Raw genomic sequence first — 17,707 nt, 5'->3', positions numbered from 1 at the left:
GAAGTCAAGATCCCAGAGGCAACTCTGCGTCCTTTTTGAACGCGTTAAGGATGCGGGCAAGTCAATGGGGATTGTATTTCAATCCCACTCGAGTCTTGAACACCTTCCTTCCACTAACAAGGGTGCTTCGCGCATTGTCAGACACCAATTCTTCACGAATGTTCGTCGATCGACCTGTTGGAATCCCTCACGCGTTGTTTATTCCAGGAACAACAATACGCGAAATGGATGGCAGCGTGCAGACTAGCCGCGAAGGGCCGCACCCTTGCGGACGCCTCCTACGAGAGCGAAGTGGACAGCATCGCAGCCTTCCTGCAACTGCAGAGGCCTGCACCCGCGCCTGCGATCAATCCAAACTCCCTCGACATCGTTCCAGAGGATTACGTTGCCCCACGATTCGCTAAGAAGCTCAAGGGAAAGGTATTCATTACTCTATATTAGAACATTTTTTTAGAAAGCCTGAATAATACAAAATTCTCGCGAAGAATTAGTTTACAAAATAGCTCCGTATCCTCATTAATACCTCTAAACCCCTTCGATTACTTTACAGTTGGTTCAGAGGATCCTGGAGGCCCACGCCAACGTCAAGGACCTGCCCTTGATCGAAGCTAAATTGAACTACATAAAAGCTTGGCAATCCCTTCCCGAGTACGGTATTTCCCTCTTCGTGGTCAGATTCACCGGGAAAAGCAAGGACGAGTTGCTGGGCATCGCTAACAACAGACTGATGCGAATGGAACTTCACAGTGGCGATCACTTGAAGACGTGGAGATACAACACCATGAAGGTAAACCACTCGCTAAAACCGAACTAAAAGAAACTAAATATATTCGAAGTTGAACATTTCCTAACCGATGTTTCGTTTGTGTAGGCATGGAACGTGAACTGGGAGGTGAAGCACATGATGGTGCAGTTTGAAGAGGGAAACATTATCTTCGAGTGCCAGTCCGCTGATTGTAAAGTGGTCCACGAATTCATCGGCGGTTACATATTCCTGTCGATGCGATCGAAGGAAGCGAATCAGACGTTGAACGAGGAGATGTTCCACAAGTTGACCGGGGGGTGGGTTTAAGAAATCGCCGAACGTGGACGAATAAATCTCTTTCTAACGGGTCGAAACACTCGACGGAGCGTTTACTTTGTTGTCACTTTGGGTCAGAGGAAACTCTGATCTGGTAATCGACGCGACACGCTTGTTGGTTGACATTTGTAAAAATACTTAAATCTACACTTAGAGACGCTTTATTATAGTATTTGTAAATAGAAGATCGCGTCGTCTTGAACCGCCGCGCTCGTAGGGGGCGCCATGTTTTATTTCACGCGTAGGAGGTCTGTAATTTTAATATACGGTTGATGGCTACTTTTGCACATGACAGGAGAGTAGTATGCAGTTCTCGACCGTCGAAATCCTGCAAACGGAATACGAGGGTATAATGTATTAGGTAATCGAGTGAAACACGCACAACGATCGACCCGCGAACGAGCAAACCGCGCCCTTTTGTACACGCGACGCCGTTGATTAAGGTCATGAACGAATTAACGTTTCTGCAGCGGCCAGCGCGTTCCCCACCCTCTGGCCTCGACCTCGCTGGACGTCGTTCTGGATGATCTTTTTCGGTTTGCCAGGTCGATCTCTCTCGGGCGAATAACATGTATTTTTTCACAGCATGGGGTGCTATGCCGGGAGAGATCGACCTCGAGACGCGGCGACCCCATCGAATCGTGTAAATTATTTGTTGTTTTAATGTAAACTATATATATATTAAAATATATTTACTTGTACCGTTGCATGTTATCTATCTATGTATAACGTCGCGTTGCCGAGCGTGTAATCAGAAAAATTATAGTTTTGTATATTGATAGACGGTAGTTGTACAATAAACTTAATTATTACTACCCGGTGGTCTGGTCGGTTCGCGTAGTAGGCATCGTTGAAATCGTGAAAAATCTTTATTAAAGTATGCGATATAAAAAACCATGTATATAGAGCGACAATAATCGGTAATGTAAACGAATAGAAAATGAATTATAAACGTTTGCGTCTCGAACGGTGCGCAGACATCTGGGCACCTCGACGACGCCGCGACACGCGAACGATGCTGGTTCATCCCTGTCGGGTGGGCTTCCTTTCACTCGACGGCGCACAGCTTGGAGTTTTTACCCGAATTATCCACGGACTTTGCGCCACTACCTTGATTTTGACTCTCAGAATTCTTGAACGACGGCAGTCCTCTCATAACCATGGGCACGTTGCAACCACCGGTCGCCGCCCCCGCTCCAACCATGTTCCCACTGCCTCCACACACCTGAATCAAAGTAAAATTTATTTTTAATCGTTACTATTATTAATATCATAATTATTCTTGCAATCTTTGTAATCGTTATCTTGGTTTCCTCTCTTGGTTCGTGAATGACATCACCCCAGGCGACCTCGGAGGAGACTCTTACGAAGTTATGTGTCCAGATAAGTCCTCTTCATCGACTAACATTTGCTATCCGTTGATGCCACCACCGTTTCAACAAACCGCAAGCTTGAGAACCAGTGGCGCCACAAACGTCATTGCGATACAAATCATACTTCACCATGGCGCTACTACTTCAGTAACACTCTCTAAACATCCAATCCATCCCTTATACGCCCCCCACCAATGGAGAAGCACTCAAAAGACACAAAAAGAGAATCACCTGCGGATGAATAGGTGGCGCTGAATGCACGAGTCTGCCAGCAAGAGTTCCGGGCTTGTCCTTCTTGGTGCGTACCCACTCGTGGCTGAGGACCCTTTCTAGAGTCAGTCTCAGCGTAATATCCGGTTCTAGGATATGCTTGACGATGCTCTTCGCCAACGCAGACACCGTGCCTCGTACTCGCGACCTGAACATCCAGTTCCTCGACATCTGGTCCTTCAGTAGCTTCTTCAAGTTCTTATCGTCGAAAGGCATCGATGCGTTCAGCATGATGAAGAGTATGATCCCCAGGGACCAAACGTCCGCTAGTTTCGGGTTGTATGGGGTCCCTGACACAACTTCCGGTGCAGCGTACGCCGCTGAGCCACAGTAAGTCTCGCTGAGGACGCGTCTGCCATCGTGGTCGACGCAGAACCTCGCGAAACCGAAGTCAGCCAGTTTCACGTTGAATTTTCTAGAGAGCAGGATGTTCTCGCACTTGAGGTCGCGATGGGCAATGTTCTTCCCGTGTAGGTAGTGGAGGCCGGAAGCCATCTGCCTGAACCAAAGCTTGGACTGTTGCTCTGGCACGACGCCATTCCTCTGCACAAAGTCCAACAGGTCGCCGTTGTCGGCGTAGCGCATGAAGATGAAGACTCTCGGGCCTCGTTGCAGTATACTGTGCACCTGCAAGTTTCTTATTAGGACGGGGTTCTATTTGATTACATAATTGGAATTCACTAAGCAATAGTAGATGATTTGGTTGTAGGTTTTCAGAGCGTTATTATAACATTAGCGGTCTCAGGAATTGATCTCCGGGGGGAGGGAAGATTCAGGGGCGACGTTACAGAATCCATAGCTTGTTGGTGGAGGTAACACTACTCTACTATTTTAAACGTATACAGAGCTACACAGAACGCTTAGTTTTCCAAAGTCTTCCAGGGATTCCCCTTTCAAAGTCAACTCTTGAAAGCAGCGTAATATCAAAAGATGCTTTGAGTAGAGATAACTATCGAGTGATTCTCTTGGATTCTCTGCTTGGATTCTACTCGCTTCGAATAGACTAATCGAAGCAGAGAACCCAAGAGAATCGCTCAACAGCCTTCTCTGTTGAATACACCCTATCTTACTTGAATGATATGGGGATTTTCGATTTTCGTAAGGATCTCGAGTTCGCGGGGGAAGAACTTGTTGAGGAAATCGCTGGGCGCTTGCTCCTTGTCGAATATCTTACAGGCTAGCCGCAGTTTCTTCGAGCTCGTCCCGTCGACGTACTCGGCCAGGTGCACGGTAGCGTACGAACCCTAATATTCACCAAGTTCCAAGCGACATTAGTCAGATCGATCCACGAAAAGAACGAAGAGCAAAAGCGATCCGAAAAAAAACGAAGGTGCCGCGCCTTCGTGTAAATAAATAACGCTCTCGAAGGAAAGTAGAATCGTTGTACGAAATTGCAGAGCGCGATAATAATGGTCCAACATGAAGAAAGCCGACTCGAAGAGAACCAAAAACTCGCGGCGCAAAAAGAAACGTGCAGTCATTTAACGAAACAAGAACACCGGGTCGCATCAAAGGAAGCGCAAAGTTAAAAAAAGAAACATAGGAAACGATGTTGCAGATTGGATGAAGAAGGCAGAGAAGAGGTTAACGAACAGGTGGGACGTAGAGGGTTGGGGGTAAATAACCTGTCCGATCTTTTTGCCAATCAGATAGCCCCGCTGCTCAAGAGCGTTCACCTCCGAATTTCGGGGGCTGAGTCGCGTGGCCATGCCAGTGGATCTTCATTGGACTTTCGATCCTGATAACGCGCAACTGGTTCTTCTTCTTCGCGCGTTTCTCCTTCTCTCCTTTCCGACTGGATGCGTAGTCTTTCTGTTTCTTATCCTCGCAGAGCTCGTCTTTGCTATCCTCCTCGCAGACGTCTGCACGCACTCCCCTAAATTCGATTGAATTTTGTTGTGACGGATGCGCGGTTCATGCTCCGTCCAGGAGCCGTGGAACAACTCGAGGGGTATTTTACGTCGATGTACCCGTGTCAGGGGTCCGTTCTGTCATTTCAGATGGCTGCGTGCACTAGAATTTTGAGCGTCGAGACTAGCTTGTACGTGGTACGGAACGGGGCAGAGGAAAAGATCCGTGTCTCATTCGAACTCAGCCATTATACTTAAAAACAATGAACAGTTGATCCGCGAGCGCGTTCACGTTTTGAATCGCTTTGATTTTCAAGCATGTTCGCGTCGTACATCTGATAACAGAGATGGTCGAGTGATAGAAGGGCAATGGTTGAAACGCTTCGTGAAGTTATACGAGCTTGTAATAGAATATAATGGCAATTTTTATTCAAAATAGCTAGTGGAATAGTTGTATCTATTTCATAGTTAGCGGTAACAGACCTAGTTTCTACGTTTACGTATAGATGTCGCTACTTGTCTAGTGCACGAGGCGCCATCTGCGGTAAAATTGCCAAGCTTATTGTCGAACAACATACCCCGATGGTAATTACGTTTTTACAGGTTCGAAACTAAATTTCAAGTGACTCCATCTACGGTAAAACGACCAAGCTCTATTTCATAGCGGTAACAGACCTAGTTTCTACGTTGACGTATAGATGTCGCTACTTGTTTAGTACAGGAGGCGCCATCTACGGTAAAACGGCCAAGCTTGTTATAGAATGCATACCTCGATGGTATTTAGATTTTTGTAGGACTAATGTCAGTACACGAAACTACAAAATCCTTTGTTCAATTGGTAATTTACCATAAAGCTAGAATAACTCCATCCAGCGGTTCAAGGGTAAAGCTAGTAGTAAAGCAACCAGGGTTCGAATTTATATAGATTTTTTATTAAACGTATTTATACATTTCGTAGAAACGAGATTACGAAGCTGGATCATCGCCTTTCGTGGTACGCGTGTAAATCAATTGCGCATGGTGTTGCACAACTTGTTTAATGAGTCCTTTTTGTTGGAGTTCGATCAGCGCCCTCCTGGCAAGGGATCCGCGGATCTTTAACCTTTCGCTAACGATAGATGGTGTGATCAATTTGTACTGGGGTACTTCTTTCAGCAGCTTCTCATATGTGCCTTTGTCGAACAGCACTTGGTTGTTTAACTTGTCGCGTACTTTTCCTTTGGACCACTTCTGCAATAGGAAACAGATAAATTATTAGAGAATTGTTCACTCAAGATCAATAGAATATTTAGTAATATATTGGATCAGACTCATTAAATCAGTATTTAGCTTCCATGGTTTGTCAAGATTTTAAGTGTTCATCATTCGAATGGTCAGATTAGAGTAGAGTTGTAGGATAGAGGATTGCAATACGAACCTTCTTCTTGGCTTTGCCACCAGATCCTCCCTCTTTCTTTTTCTGTGTCTTCTGTGGTTGCTTAGAAGACCCCTTGGTATCCTTTTTAGGCGGCTGAAATGGGAAATAAAATTAACCAAGGTCCAGAGAGTTCGTATATGACACTTTCTAATAAAATACAAATCAGTCTCATTAAATCAGTATTTTGCTATCATGTAGTTGATCCAGCATAAGTTTCTCATCATAATACGTTCGCTTAAAACAAATATTAACCGACCTACAATGTACTTTGCAACATTAACATCTATCTCAAGGAAAATCCCATTGTGTCAACAAAACATGCATGAGAGAAGAGGTTAGACGTTCATATATCAACAGAACTGTAAATTGTCTTCATTTTGTACAATACGTAGCAATCAATACCTTTCTAATAATTTAGCAAAAAGTATTCGCAACGTAACGCAAATTATACAAAATAAAATAATTCAAACGTGTTGTATAAACCATGTGGATGAATCACAAACGAAGGTTATGCACTTTGTTGCACGTAGAATTTACCCAAAATTCGATAAATTTAAAAAAAAAATATCACGATACACAAACGGGAACTTTTGTTACACTCACAAAATTACTTGATGCAAATACAATTAAAAATAGAAGGGGAAATCATTGGCCGAATACTCACCATGATGGCTGTCGACTCAGAAAGAAAAGGGAAGTGCGTCAGTCGCCATGTCTAATGCTTATTTCACGCAGCGCCATCTGTTTTACTACGTCGGTCAGTATTGTTACTAAAAATGGCTGAAAATCGAAGGAAATAGAATAGTAATTGTTAAGTGAATCGGTGACTAAATTAAAATTAATTCTTCAATTATACGATTATACGAAGGAATAACAGAAACGATGTACACGTGTCACGTATAACATCTTGTCGAGCTGTCAGTCGCTCAGGAGTGGCTACAGCGTGTTAAGCATGGCGCCGCACCGAGCGTTTTCACGTCCCGGTTTTTCCAATCTTTGACGTACTCGTACGATGTATTTGGTTTAAGAATACCCTCTGCTACCGTCGAATTGATCACGAGTCTTCGTTTTTGTATCCAGTTTCGTGCTGAAAAGGTAATTTCTTCATGATACAAATATTCGTGTAAGGTTAAGATGCCTTTCACCGTTGCTACGTGTCATTCGTGTTTTTATTCGGCGCAAGTTGTGAACAATTAGCGTGGAATTCGAATAAATTAAATGGTGATAATCCCAAAGTTGGTTCCAAACGATGTGTTTCATTCAAAAACGCGGTTTATCGTGTTATTAGCGAGTGTCACGGCTGATAAGCGAAGGTATCCCTAATCAGCTGTGCGATCATTGGTTTACCTTCGACAGATTTTTGAGTATAGTCGACGATTACGTTCTTCGAACTGTAGAATTCTTGTTTAGGCGCCTAGATCCCGATGTAGATAGTGTCGCTTGAGAAGTTCATTCAGAAAAATGACATTTTAAACGTGCTTATGTAAAACCCAGATTTACTGACAAATCGGTGTTTTTTTTTCAGGATAACGCCTCTGGTAGAAGCAACTCTGGCACTGTTGCAAAATGCTTCCACTCTCGCACAAAGACTCACGAAATCTCAGTAGCCGGATAAAGGAGCAGTTATTGGGATGGAAACGTTTGATATTTTCTGACAAGAATACTAGAAATTTGTTTTTGTTTCTTCTTCTTAATTTGTCCTTTGCCTTCATTGAATTACTATATGGAGTATGGACAAACAGTTTGGGCTTAATATCCGATAGCTTTCACATGTTCTTTGATTGTACTGGTTTATTGTTTGGCTTGGCAGCATCAGTTATAACCAAATGGAGAGCAAACGAACGATACTCCTATGGCTATGTCAGAGCAGAAGTTTTGGGGGGATTCGTCAATGCTTTACTTCTATTTTTCATTGCTCTTTTCATCATGTCTGAGGCTGTGGAAAGATCCATTGAACCACCAGAGATAAAACATGAAAGACTTTTGGTTGTGTCTATTATGGGATTGATAGTTAATTTAGTTGGAATATATGTGTTCCATCATGGACATGGACATGGCCATGGAATGGGACATGGCCATTCGCATTCTCACACTCAATCTCATGGGGGTCATGGACATTCCCATTCGAATCATAGTCACAGCCATGATCATCTTGATATCGAAATCGATCCCTCCTTTACTGGTACAAATTCTCAGATTATGAAAGGAGTTTTCCTGCATATCTTGGCAGACACGCTCGGATCTGTAGGTGTAATTGTATCAGCAGTGCTGATGCGTTTGTTTGGTTGGTTCATAGCCGATCCGATCTGTTCCATGCTGATCTCAGTATTGATAGTTTTAAGTGTGCTTTCCTTAATGAAAGACTCATGGGAAATATTGATGCAAAGGCAACCAGCAGCATTGGATCATGTTCTACCACAGTGCTACAATAAAGTGACCCAACTGGCGGGAGTATACAGTGTACAAGAACCGCATTTCTGGACGCTGTGTTCGGATGTATACGTTGGGTGCTTGAAATTAGAAGTGGCTAGAACAGTAGAGCCCAAATACGTTGTAGCGCACACGCAAATGATATTCCAATCGGCTGGAGTAAGGCATCTAACGGTTCAACTGGATTACGCACCTATGTGATCTACGAAAAACGTGCATCTCATTAAGTGTTCTTATAAGTGCTCCAAAACTGTATTTGTTTGTGGAGTCTGTCAGAAACAGGCAAGGAACATTGCGCTAGTGCAGAATATTTCTGCCATTTTAAAATTGTGCAGATGCATTGTTCTGAGCAACAGTGAATATCATCTTGGATTACAGATTGTCTAAGAATGGAAATAATCGGTGCAGTTTACTGCCATATTCCTAAGGACGATATTAGAATTTCATTCCCTCGTTTCTGCAGTTGTACATAAATATTGGCTCCCTCGTGTTTTACAATTACTTCTTTACCAAGTCGCGAATTATCTTTCAAGCCCTCTTTTTAAACCGAAGCTCGGGAGTAATGTTTTGTATTGTACATCGAAGCCATTACATCAAATTGCATTTAAAACTCAGAGAAACTACTGGCGGAAACTACTTAGATTTTTTTACCTGTACAACATTGAAAGCCACAACTACGAGGGCATTTTCATAATTTCCTTCGTACCGCCTAATTTCCCGTGTATTGCGATTTCTAACGTAAAGTCCAAACATTATGGTCGAGCGTGTGCAAAACTCTGAATAATGAATCATTGCGTTTGCTCACGATAGAAACGGTTAAATCGATCTACAAGCAGCTGTAGACATCGCTAGTCATCGCTATACAAAACATGTGAAATGTACATTATATATATATATAAAAGTGCAACTTTATAAAATGTAATATAAATCGATATTCTTACGTTTATACGATGTTATGCTTTTCTCAAGATTGTATTTACTTCGTAACTAATTTTGTTGGTGTAAAGTTCAATTGAGAAAGTGATGAACACTCACCTGGTATAGATTGAACGTTTATCACAATGCGACTGTATTTCCAAAACACGTTCTACTAGAATCGAATAGGCAAATTGCGAGTACAATATAAAAATAAATGTACTCTAGGAAAACTTCTATAGAAGCTGATGGATATAACATTGATACGATTGCCATTGGTCGAAACGGAATCGCGAGACTCGGAGTTAGCATAATTTTTTATTAAATATTTTATAAATCCGTGACGGGGTATTCAGTCATTTGTTCATCACTTTCACAAGCATTGTCTTCGAGTGGCGACTACCGAATTAGACTATCGAGAGATTCATAAGCGTATGTCGTAAGCTTGACCAGGACATTCCATGTAGCCAAGGTGTAGGATTTGTATACTTGAAGTCGTGACGACTTAGGCCAAAATTTAATTGATAGGATAAAGCGAAACTTCGATAAAAAAATACTAACAGACAGAATTATCGAAATACTATATCATCGCGCGAGTGTGTGAGTAAAATGCCAGAATAACATGCGGTCGAATAAGACTTTTGAATTAGAAAAAGTCGGTGCAATTCCCGAGATGAAAGTCAAGATTATTATTAGCGTTATTGTATAGATGGACAATGAAAGAGAATGTCCCCGCAGTATCGACAGATTGTAAATAATAAACGGAAGTACTTGTACTGATAGCAACCTGTGGTCCCACTCTATATTGATCAATTAGGAATGGACCTTATTTCTTTTGTAACAAATTTTGTTTATTCGTTTGCTTTAACTAAAGGGTAGGGGAGATTCATATAACATGTAGATTTTCAAACACATATTACATTTATTTGAAGGATATGTATACACATATAAATACATAAATATTTATAATAAAATCGCTGAAGCTGATGCCACACTCAGACGTGTGTAGTGTCAGCTTCATTCTCGCCGTGTTTAAGTTCTCCTCGCTAAAACGGGCTCACAAATGTAACAGATCGGACTTTAAACATCTCGTTCGTCTCGTACGGTGTCGATCGATGCGTTTCTTATATACACATAGCAAACTATCAAAAATGAAAAACCGTGCGGAACGCTCGCCCCTGTGTATCTAATAAGAGAACCGCAAGAGGCGTCACGCGTTTACTATAATAAAACTTTGTAGACAGTTACACGTTCGAGCGGGTTAATACTCTTACGTTAAAGTATATAATACTTATTATGAAAGTGGTTTAAGAACGATTCAAGAGCTACAAAATGAGTTATATAAGGTAGAACTTGGATATTCTTATTTAGTTTAAAACGAATCTTTAATATAGTAGATTTAAGGCAACCCGCCAGTTGATGTGTAGCACAATATCAGGGCTGCAAAGATTCCCCTGATAGGTGGCAACCGTCCGTTAAAACTAGAGCATCGAATACCAGCTTTCAGGCGTAGGTAATGCGCCTGCGAGCAGGCAACCAGTACTGGAGCACCGACTGGTACGTTAGCACCGAAGCAACGGTTGCCAGCTCGCAGGCGTAGGCGCTGCGCCTGCAAGCAAGCAACCAGAACTAAATACCGACAGTCGCGGTAGGACTGGAGTATCGGTTGCCTGCTTGCAGGCGCAAGACATGTCCCTGAAATCAGATAACCAGACCTGGACATCAACTGGTACGTTAGGTCTGGAGCAGCGGTTGCCTCTTTGTAGGCGCATGCGATGCCCTGTTAAACTGGCAACTAACAATGAGATTACACTTCGACTGGCTGGTCGCATTCAATCTACTGTTAATAACTCTAATTTAAGGCTTTACAATACAATAATAGGTTAAATAGCTACAGAGTGTCTATCTATTATTCGAATAAGTTTTGTTTATCCCCGATATCAAGTGAACAATCGATTTAGTGGTGACTCACACGTATTTTTGCTCTATGTCTACCAATAAAGTTTCGTTTAAACAAACCCGTGACGCTTCACGCGGTAAAATGGGAGTCGAAAAATTCATTTCGACGTAACTGTATCGAATAAGGGGGGGAGCGAACATCTTGTATGGAACTGTATCGCATGGAACTGGTTTACGTGGAACTGAACTGAACTCGTATGTTAGGTGCATGGCAGTATATCGCGTTCCTCTTGGCTACTAATAACAGTTGGCAAGGGATCGTGTAAGTATCGCACCTAGCGCTCGCTTCGGCGATCGATGATCGATGGAAATCGTTGTGGAACCGCACGCCTTATCCTAGAAGGTAACGAACTTGTGATTAATACCGATATAGACGATAGATCGCGGTCGAGTCTAAGATTTTTACGATGTTGGCAGTTTTGTGTGTGTGTGTGTGTGTGTGTGTGTGTGTGTGTCGCACGTTTCGCTTGCTTCAAGGTATTCCTCTTTCATTATATTTGTTTTTTTTTTTTATTTATACAATACAATAGCAATCGTTTTCTATATCGTGCACCACAGTGTTCGAAAATCCGACGACTCTCTTGGATACGATTTTTTCCTACCCGCTACCATGTAGAATATAATATCTATAAAATTTCTCCAAGTCTCCAACAACGCGCCTCATCCGGTAAAGCCATTTTTCACTCTTGGATCGTCGATCGATCAACACAATCGATCGTTAACATTTGATAATCGTGATCAGGATATATACTAATATAATCGTAGCAATAATAATAATGATGATGATCGTAGTAATGACGATAATAATAATAATATATTACTCTGAATCGTATTTTACAGTCCATCTAACAACAACGAACGTATCTAGTTTGCAACAGCCTCTTTCATTTTAGTATTCTTTAAATATCTTCTCGGTAATGCGTGTGTGTCTGTCTGTCTGTCTGTCTGTCTGTCTGCCTGTTTCTCTGTGCGTGTGTATGTACGTGTGCGCGCGCGCGCGCGTGTGTTGGTCGTTTGCAAAGATGATTCTTCCATCCGTTTGCTCGATAGGACGCTGACCCTTTCGAAACAAATATCCATTTCTAGCGATTTACGAATTCTTCAGGCTCGAGCTAATAACGCTAACAATCTACGTGATCTATCGTTTAGGAGAGCGACCACGCGTGGAAAAGGAAATCACAGTAAGACGAAAATCCACAATGTGCTTGGCTTCGATCGATCCTCTTTGCTCTCGGCGCCCTTCCGTAATCTTCTTATACTACGTGCCTCTTATGGCTAAAATACGCGCGTTCGACTCGTTTCATTCTATATCTACGCGTTTACGTCCTCGCTCTTTCAAGATCCGTTTCACCGGATCGTAAACAATATATTTCGATCAAAACTGGACCTTATCCCTTCAAACGTTTCCTTTACTTTCCTAATCCAGGATCGATTCCCTCAACCTCCTCGTCGTTCTTCGGCCACGGTTCGCCGTGGCCGGAGAATCAAGAAACTTTCGTGTCGCTGGCAAGCAAGAGCTCCTCGTCGAGGCCTCACTTCTTCTTAGCCTTGCCGTTCTTTTGGATCTTCGTGATCTTTAGTCGACAGTTGGATCCTCCGGTGTAAACAACCTCTGCCCGTCCACCATCTTCGATAGCGGTGACGAGAGCCTTCACCGACTTCACGTGGACGTCTTTGGCGCTGATCTCGAGCGAGGTGCCAGGGTAGCGATCCCTGACGCACTTGCCGATGCTGGACGCCTGCGTCTCCGTCAGCTCCAGTCCATCCAGACAAAGCCATGTAAGGTACTGCAGATGGGTGAGGATCGTCTGCACGAACACGTGCTCCATCTGCACCTTCTTCGCGCTGTCGGTCACAATCAGCCCGTTCGCCTTCAGGAAGCTCAGGTTGCACAGCTTCAGGTACTTGGCGATCTGCCTCATCGTCTTCTCGCTGTCCTCCAACGTCACTCGCCAGAAGTTGATCCTCAGGCACTGCAGGTTCCTGAAATGGGAGGACAGGCAGGCGAAGAACTGCTGGAGGATCTTGTCGTCGATGAACAGCAGGGACCCACTGTTCCCGCCGATGGTAGACTTGTCCAAGGAGAGGTCTAGCTCGCTCAGAGCAGTGAAACCAGCGAGGAAGGGTAGAAGAAGTGGTCCACGGAGCGCCAAGCGATCGTTCACTGTCACCTGCAATCAGAAATAATGCTAGCTTTCCCCGTCGACGATCTCCACGCATTTTTTTCTCGTGCGAAGGAGGGTTGAAGATTAACGAAGACGAATGAGGATTTTCGGGGTTAGAGGGATGAATCGTAATCATCGCGAAGGGGACATAACTGTACTCGAGGTGGAATTAATCGAATCTCTCAATAACGCGAGCAACGAGCTGGTTAGAAACCAGTTCCTCAAGACGAATGATCTATCGCGGTCGGGTCGACCGCAACGTCCAGACCGACGAATCGTCGACGGCCTCGAATTACGAATCGTCCGGTTCGAATGGGCTCGAGTGTCTCGAATGGACAGTGTGGAACCCGATACATCGACTCGCGTTGTTGCCGACAATCGTGCTTACGTCTTGACACACGCGTCTCTTAGGTTCGTGGCCGAGGTGTAGGATAGACTTATGTTAGAGATTCGAAAGGAAAAGTAGAGGAGAATGAATAGGAAGTGAAAGTAAGAGTGAAGTGTCTACGTTCACTCCTAATTTCAGGATGATTAAGAGAAGGATCTCAATCTTGTAAGATAGTCCTAGGTGTCTAGAGTACTATTTCCCACGAAAAGGAGAGCTCTGCTTTCATCGAATCGCTCTATTCGTTAAGGTCCTCGATCTAATTCGCAATTACGAGGCTTCAGACGAAGTCAGGTTCTCTTTCATCGTCTGGACGTACAACTGAAAAGAGGATTACTTACTTGAAAACCTGCGAGTCTGAGGAACACAATCGCGGGGCAGGCAGGGGGCGGCGCTGCCCTGAGGAGCTCAGCTCCTGCGTCATCTCTGCGTCCCAATCTCGCCAAAGGACCCTCGTGGACGGCCAGATGCAAGCGCGCGTTGCACAGGCTCAGCTCTCGGACGCTCGTATATCTCAGGAGCTCGGAGAACACCGCCAAGCTGTCGGACTCCTGCGAACATTGACACGTTTTTCATCCTCCAGCTTTTCGTATTTCCTGTGGCTTGAAATATATTCGAATGCATTCGACATACAGAGTGAGTCAATATTTTATCTTTCTTTGGCTCCTTCAATTTCATGTTTATTTTGATGGTGAGGATTCGAGAGTTGGTTAGATAAATTGTCAGGGATTTGATGTTATCGTAATACATTATATACTAATACTTGATGCATTATAATATAAATATTAGTGAGAAGAAAATTTCTAAATTAATTAAAGGTGACGATAAAGGGTATCTTGTTGTAGCAGAGTATTATTTATTTACGAAACGAATACTTCACTTAAATGAAATACCCTCAGGGGCTGTAGCTATGTTTGATTGAACAATGTAGCTACAGTACGGGTTTAGAAACCCCGAGGTACCCGAGCTATAGAGGAGCCATTGAGTCTGAAACAGATTACTGGCACCTATAATGAATCATAAAGAGAGGCACCTAAGCAAATGCAAATGTAAAGTAATGTAAAACAAGAATTAAATGAATATAAATAATGAACGGATGCAAGACTGACACATTAGGCGTACAGTCTAGTAATATAAAATATCTTCGCCCCCTCATAAATGAAACTAAATGAAATAAATTTATTATACTTCCAATCGAGGTTTCCCTCCCATTTTAGTTTGTCGAATCACGGCCCATATTTCTCGAGGGATCCTGAATTTCGCGTTCCTTTTGTCATCGACGTGAGACGGTGTTAAACGTCGGAATTCGGTCGCACGAACGATGGCGTCGCGACGCCGAAATCGTCGGCGGTGTCGTGTTACTCCGCAATAAGAGGAGAACAAAGCGAGGCGTGCGAGCACAACGGCTTCCGAGATTACTGGATCGCGTGCGTCGCGAGGAAAGACGAAGCTCTGACGTTAATACGGAGCTAACAAGCTGCGACTAATCCCTAAATCGGTTTTACCGTCGCTTTGATCGCTGCGTCGAGTTTGAACCGATTTGGCGAAGTTTGCGAAGACACGATTCTCCGCTGGGAGTCAAACGGGTAACGAATGTCGAGAAACGGAGAACTTTGGTACCCGACTAGAAATAGTTAGATCATACAACCTTTGTGGAAATGTACAGGGATTACTGGAAGCCTTAGAGTTTTGTTATATAATATATCGTCTGTTTAATAATAAATAAGTTTGATGTCCCGCGGATAGGTTATATAAAACAAGTAACGCTAATAACTTTAGAATAAATCTTTATTGAATATTTATAAATTTTATACTTTCGAGTACAAAATTACTTGAGTAAATTACAATAGTAATCTGTATAAATCTTGTAATCGCTACAATGTTGCTCGGCTCTTCTCTCATTGCATCTTCTCATTGTGTAAGTTTTCTTAGCGGTTGCTGTTCCTCCTTTTTATCAGTTCCTTTACCTCCAACTTTTCCAATGTAAGACGTATCCAATTTTTTCTTGAAAAAATCGACCACCTGTAGCTTCAACTTCCTATTGGACGGGACGTCTCAGGTTTCCTTGACGACGATTGATATCGATGCACGCGTCTCCTCGAAATAGCGCGACCTAATTAGATGACACAGTTTGCAGAGTGGGGGTGTCATTAAGTGGCGCGACGCGTGACAGTTTCAAATTGATCTCGAAGCCGGGTTTGCGTTCGATCGTGACTTTGTTCCACTTTGTTGCGCGACGTCGGGGACGTAGCAATATTCCAAAATAGAGTTACACCTCTCCCCTCAGACCCATGGGAAATTGTGCTTGAGGGAAAAGGAGAGGCTCGATGGGGGTACCGCGGATCTTCGAGGGAAAATTACGCTTGGGATCGAGCTAAGTCAAAGGGATCCAACGGATTTTCGCGTGAATTTGCCAACCGCTGGTGAGGATGGCAGGTATTAGGTTGGTAGGCACGGAATTCTCATTTATTTTGCAGATCGCATTTCGCGATACGGTAATTCGAGTCGAGCGTAGTTGTCAATCGCTACGAACGCCTTACTCAGGAGGATTCTGGTAGCTCTTACTCGAAATTGAATCTGGTTCGATTAAACGCCGTATAAATATTACAGTATCACTTTCAGCTTACGTTCAGCTTCTGCCTATAAAATATAAAGTAATTGATCTATATTTACAAGATTAGAACTTTGCAAGGATCAATTCTTTGCAACATTGTATAACACGAACAGCCGAGGTATGTTCTAATCATTCTGGGCTCTTTGCGGACAGATAATTGTTTCTATTGTCTCTAGAATATAATCTGTCATTATTTAAATATTTTGCAAATGGTAAAATAACACATTCAACGATGGTGTACGTGTGCCAATTTAAATTGATCACGAATAGTCAGTCGAGTTGTGTGTCCGCGATCGATTCTCCTACCGTTTTAAAATGTTTACTCGCTAATCGGAGCAACAAGTGTTGCTTGGTATTTTAATCGACGACTTCTAATTCTCTGATCGCGACCTCGCGACAAAATTAATCCGCCTCGAAGCTGCAAAAAGGCTGACGTTCCCATTTACCGCGGAACGATTACGTAACAGTCGGTAGCTGGTGGTTCTTTTTTGCGCACCTACCAAACTTTCTTGCGATTTCCCTCTTCGAGGATCGAGTAGCGAAGCTGTAGGTCGCAAGGTTGGGAGAACCAGAGGACTTGGAGAATATAAAAGAGATACTGAGGTACTCCTACGTCATTTCCCTTCAACTTTCCTTCACTTCCTTCGCATTTAATGTGCTATACTTACCTTTTCCCCTTTAATTTTTCTACAATCCCCTATAATTACCATTTAGTTTTCCAACAATTTCTCTACTATTACCCTTCAATTTCCATGTGACTTCCCTTCAATTTTCCAATTCCTATACAAATTTCCTTTCAAATTCCCTACTACTTCTTCATAATTTCCCAACATTTCACCTATAATTTCCCTCCGAATTCCTCATAATCTCCCCACGATTTCCTTTGCACATTTCCCTTTAATTTTCCTCAATTTCCTGGTATATTTCCTCTTAGATTGTCTTCATTTCCTTATACAGTTCCCTTTAATTTCCCTCCATGCCTTGGTATATTTCCCTATAATTTCGCCCCATATCTGTGATATTTCCTGGTTTAACAATGTTACAAATCGCTCCGCTCGAAACTTCAACAATGTTGCAAAAGTCGAGTCGATTTTTCGGATTTTGTCCCATTTTCCGAACATCTGAGTTGCCACTTTGTTGTACTTGTGAGCGTTGCAACATTGTTGAATTTGCGCGGCGCCGAGTTCAACAATGTTGCAGATTCAACAATGTTGCAAATCGCCCCTCTCGAACTCCAACAATGTTGCA

The 17,707-nt window shown here is 43.0% G+C and overlaps 5 protein-coding genes across 10 annotated transcripts in view; 2 read left to right on the top strand and 3 right to left on the bottom strand.

Annotated features, from left to right (window-relative positions):
- The window catches only part of LOC128894102 (unc-112-related protein-like), a 47,140-nt gene extending 45,352 nt beyond the window's left edge, over positions 1 to 1,788 (top strand). The window contains exons 6-8 of the mRNA XM_054155570.1: positions 208 to 420; positions 551 to 787; positions 872 to 1,788. Coding sequence (XP_054011545.1) covers positions 208 to 420; positions 551 to 787; positions 872 to 1,072 — 651 coding nt within the window. The 3' untranslated portion in view covers positions 1,073 to 1,788. The remainder of the gene's footprint in view (positions 1 to 207; positions 421 to 550; positions 788 to 871) is intronic.
- Positions 1,789 to 2,030: 242 nt separating this feature from the next.
- On the bottom strand, positions 2,031 to 4,433 carry LOC128894125 (testis-specific serine/threonine-protein kinase 1). The gene is made up of 4 exons (XM_054155600.1): positions 4,350 to 4,433; positions 3,795 to 3,968; positions 2,686 to 3,351; positions 2,031 to 2,306 (listed from the first exon to the last, which is right to left on the bottom strand). The coding sequence occupies exons 1-4, from the start codon at positions 4,431 to 4,433 to the stop codon at positions 2,130 to 2,132; spliced, it is 1,101 nt and encodes a 366-aa protein (XP_054011575.1). The 3' UTR covers positions 2,031 to 2,129.
- Positions 4,434 to 5,484: 1,051 nt separating this feature from the next.
- Positions 5,485 to 6,720, bottom strand: LOC128894151 (40S ribosomal protein S25). The gene is made up of 3 exons (XM_054155645.1): positions 6,656 to 6,720; positions 5,992 to 6,084; positions 5,485 to 5,804 (listed from the first exon to the last, which is right to left on the bottom strand). The coding sequence occupies exons 1-3, from the start codon at positions 6,656 to 6,658 to the stop codon at positions 5,541 to 5,543; spliced, it is 360 nt and encodes a 119-aa protein (XP_054011620.1). The 5' UTR covers positions 6,659 to 6,720; the 3' UTR covers positions 5,485 to 5,540.
- Positions 6,721 to 6,779: 59 nt separating this feature from the next.
- LOC128894124 (zinc transporter 7) lies at positions 6,780 to 10,310 on the top strand. The gene is made up of 2 exons (XM_054155599.1): positions 6,780 to 7,086; positions 7,517 to 10,310. Exon 2 carries the CDS (start codon positions 7,558 to 7,560, stop codon positions 8,620 to 8,622), a length of 1,065 nt encoding a protein of 354 aa, XP_054011574.1. The 5' UTR covers positions 6,780 to 7,086; positions 7,517 to 7,557; the 3' UTR covers positions 8,623 to 10,310.
- Positions 10,311 to 10,457: 147 nt separating this feature from the next.
- LOC128894095 (uncharacterized) overlaps positions 10,458 to 17,707 on the bottom strand; it is a 173,438-nt gene continuing 166,188 nt past the window's right edge. For 5 of the 6 annotated variants that reach the window (XM_054155556.1, XM_054155555.1, XM_054155559.1 and 2 more), the window contains 2 exons: positions 14,187 to 14,396; positions 10,458 to 13,466 (listed from right to left, as the gene is read on the bottom strand). In XM_054155556.1, coding sequence (XP_054011531.1) covers positions 12,828 to 13,466; positions 14,187 to 14,396 — 849 coding nt within the window. In that variant the 3' untranslated portion in view covers positions 10,458 to 12,827. The other variant, XM_054155560.1, reaches the window with a different exon arrangement.

Source organism: Hylaeus anthracinus, unplaced genomic scaffold (genome assembly GCF_026225885.1).
Source record: "Hylaeus anthracinus isolate JK02 unplaced genomic scaffold, UHH_iyHylAnth1.0_haploid 3, whole genome shotgun sequence".
Taxonomy (NCBI): Eukaryota; Metazoa; Arthropoda; class Insecta; order Hymenoptera; family Colletidae; genus Hylaeus; species Hylaeus anthracinus.
This window is presented reverse-complemented; position numbering and strand designations above follow the sequence as displayed.

Bases quoted from the DNA above. Each gene is read 5' to 3' on its own strand.
- LOC128894125 (XM_054155600.1), bottom strand. From the start codon at position 4,433: ATGGCCACGCGACTCAGCCCCCGAAATTCGGAGGTGAACGCTCTTGAG. The intron at 3,969-4,349 runs GTTATTTACCCC...GGTGAATATTAG, and splicing joins TTGGCAAAAAGATCGGACAG to GGTTCGTACGCTACCGTGCA. The intron at 2,307-2,685 runs GTGATTCTCTTT...ACTTTGATTCAG, and splicing joins CGCCACCTATTCATCCGCAG to GTGTGTGGAGGCAGTGGGAA.
- LOC128894151 (XM_054155645.1), bottom strand. The intron at 5,805-5,991 runs GTTCGTATTGCA...TTCCTATTGCAG, and splicing joins GTGGCAAAGCCAAGAAGAAG to AAGTGGTCCAAAGGAAAAGT.
- LOC128894124 (XM_054155599.1), top strand. From the start codon at position 7,558: ATGCTTCCACTCTCGCACAAAGACTCACGAAATCTCAGTAGCCGGATA.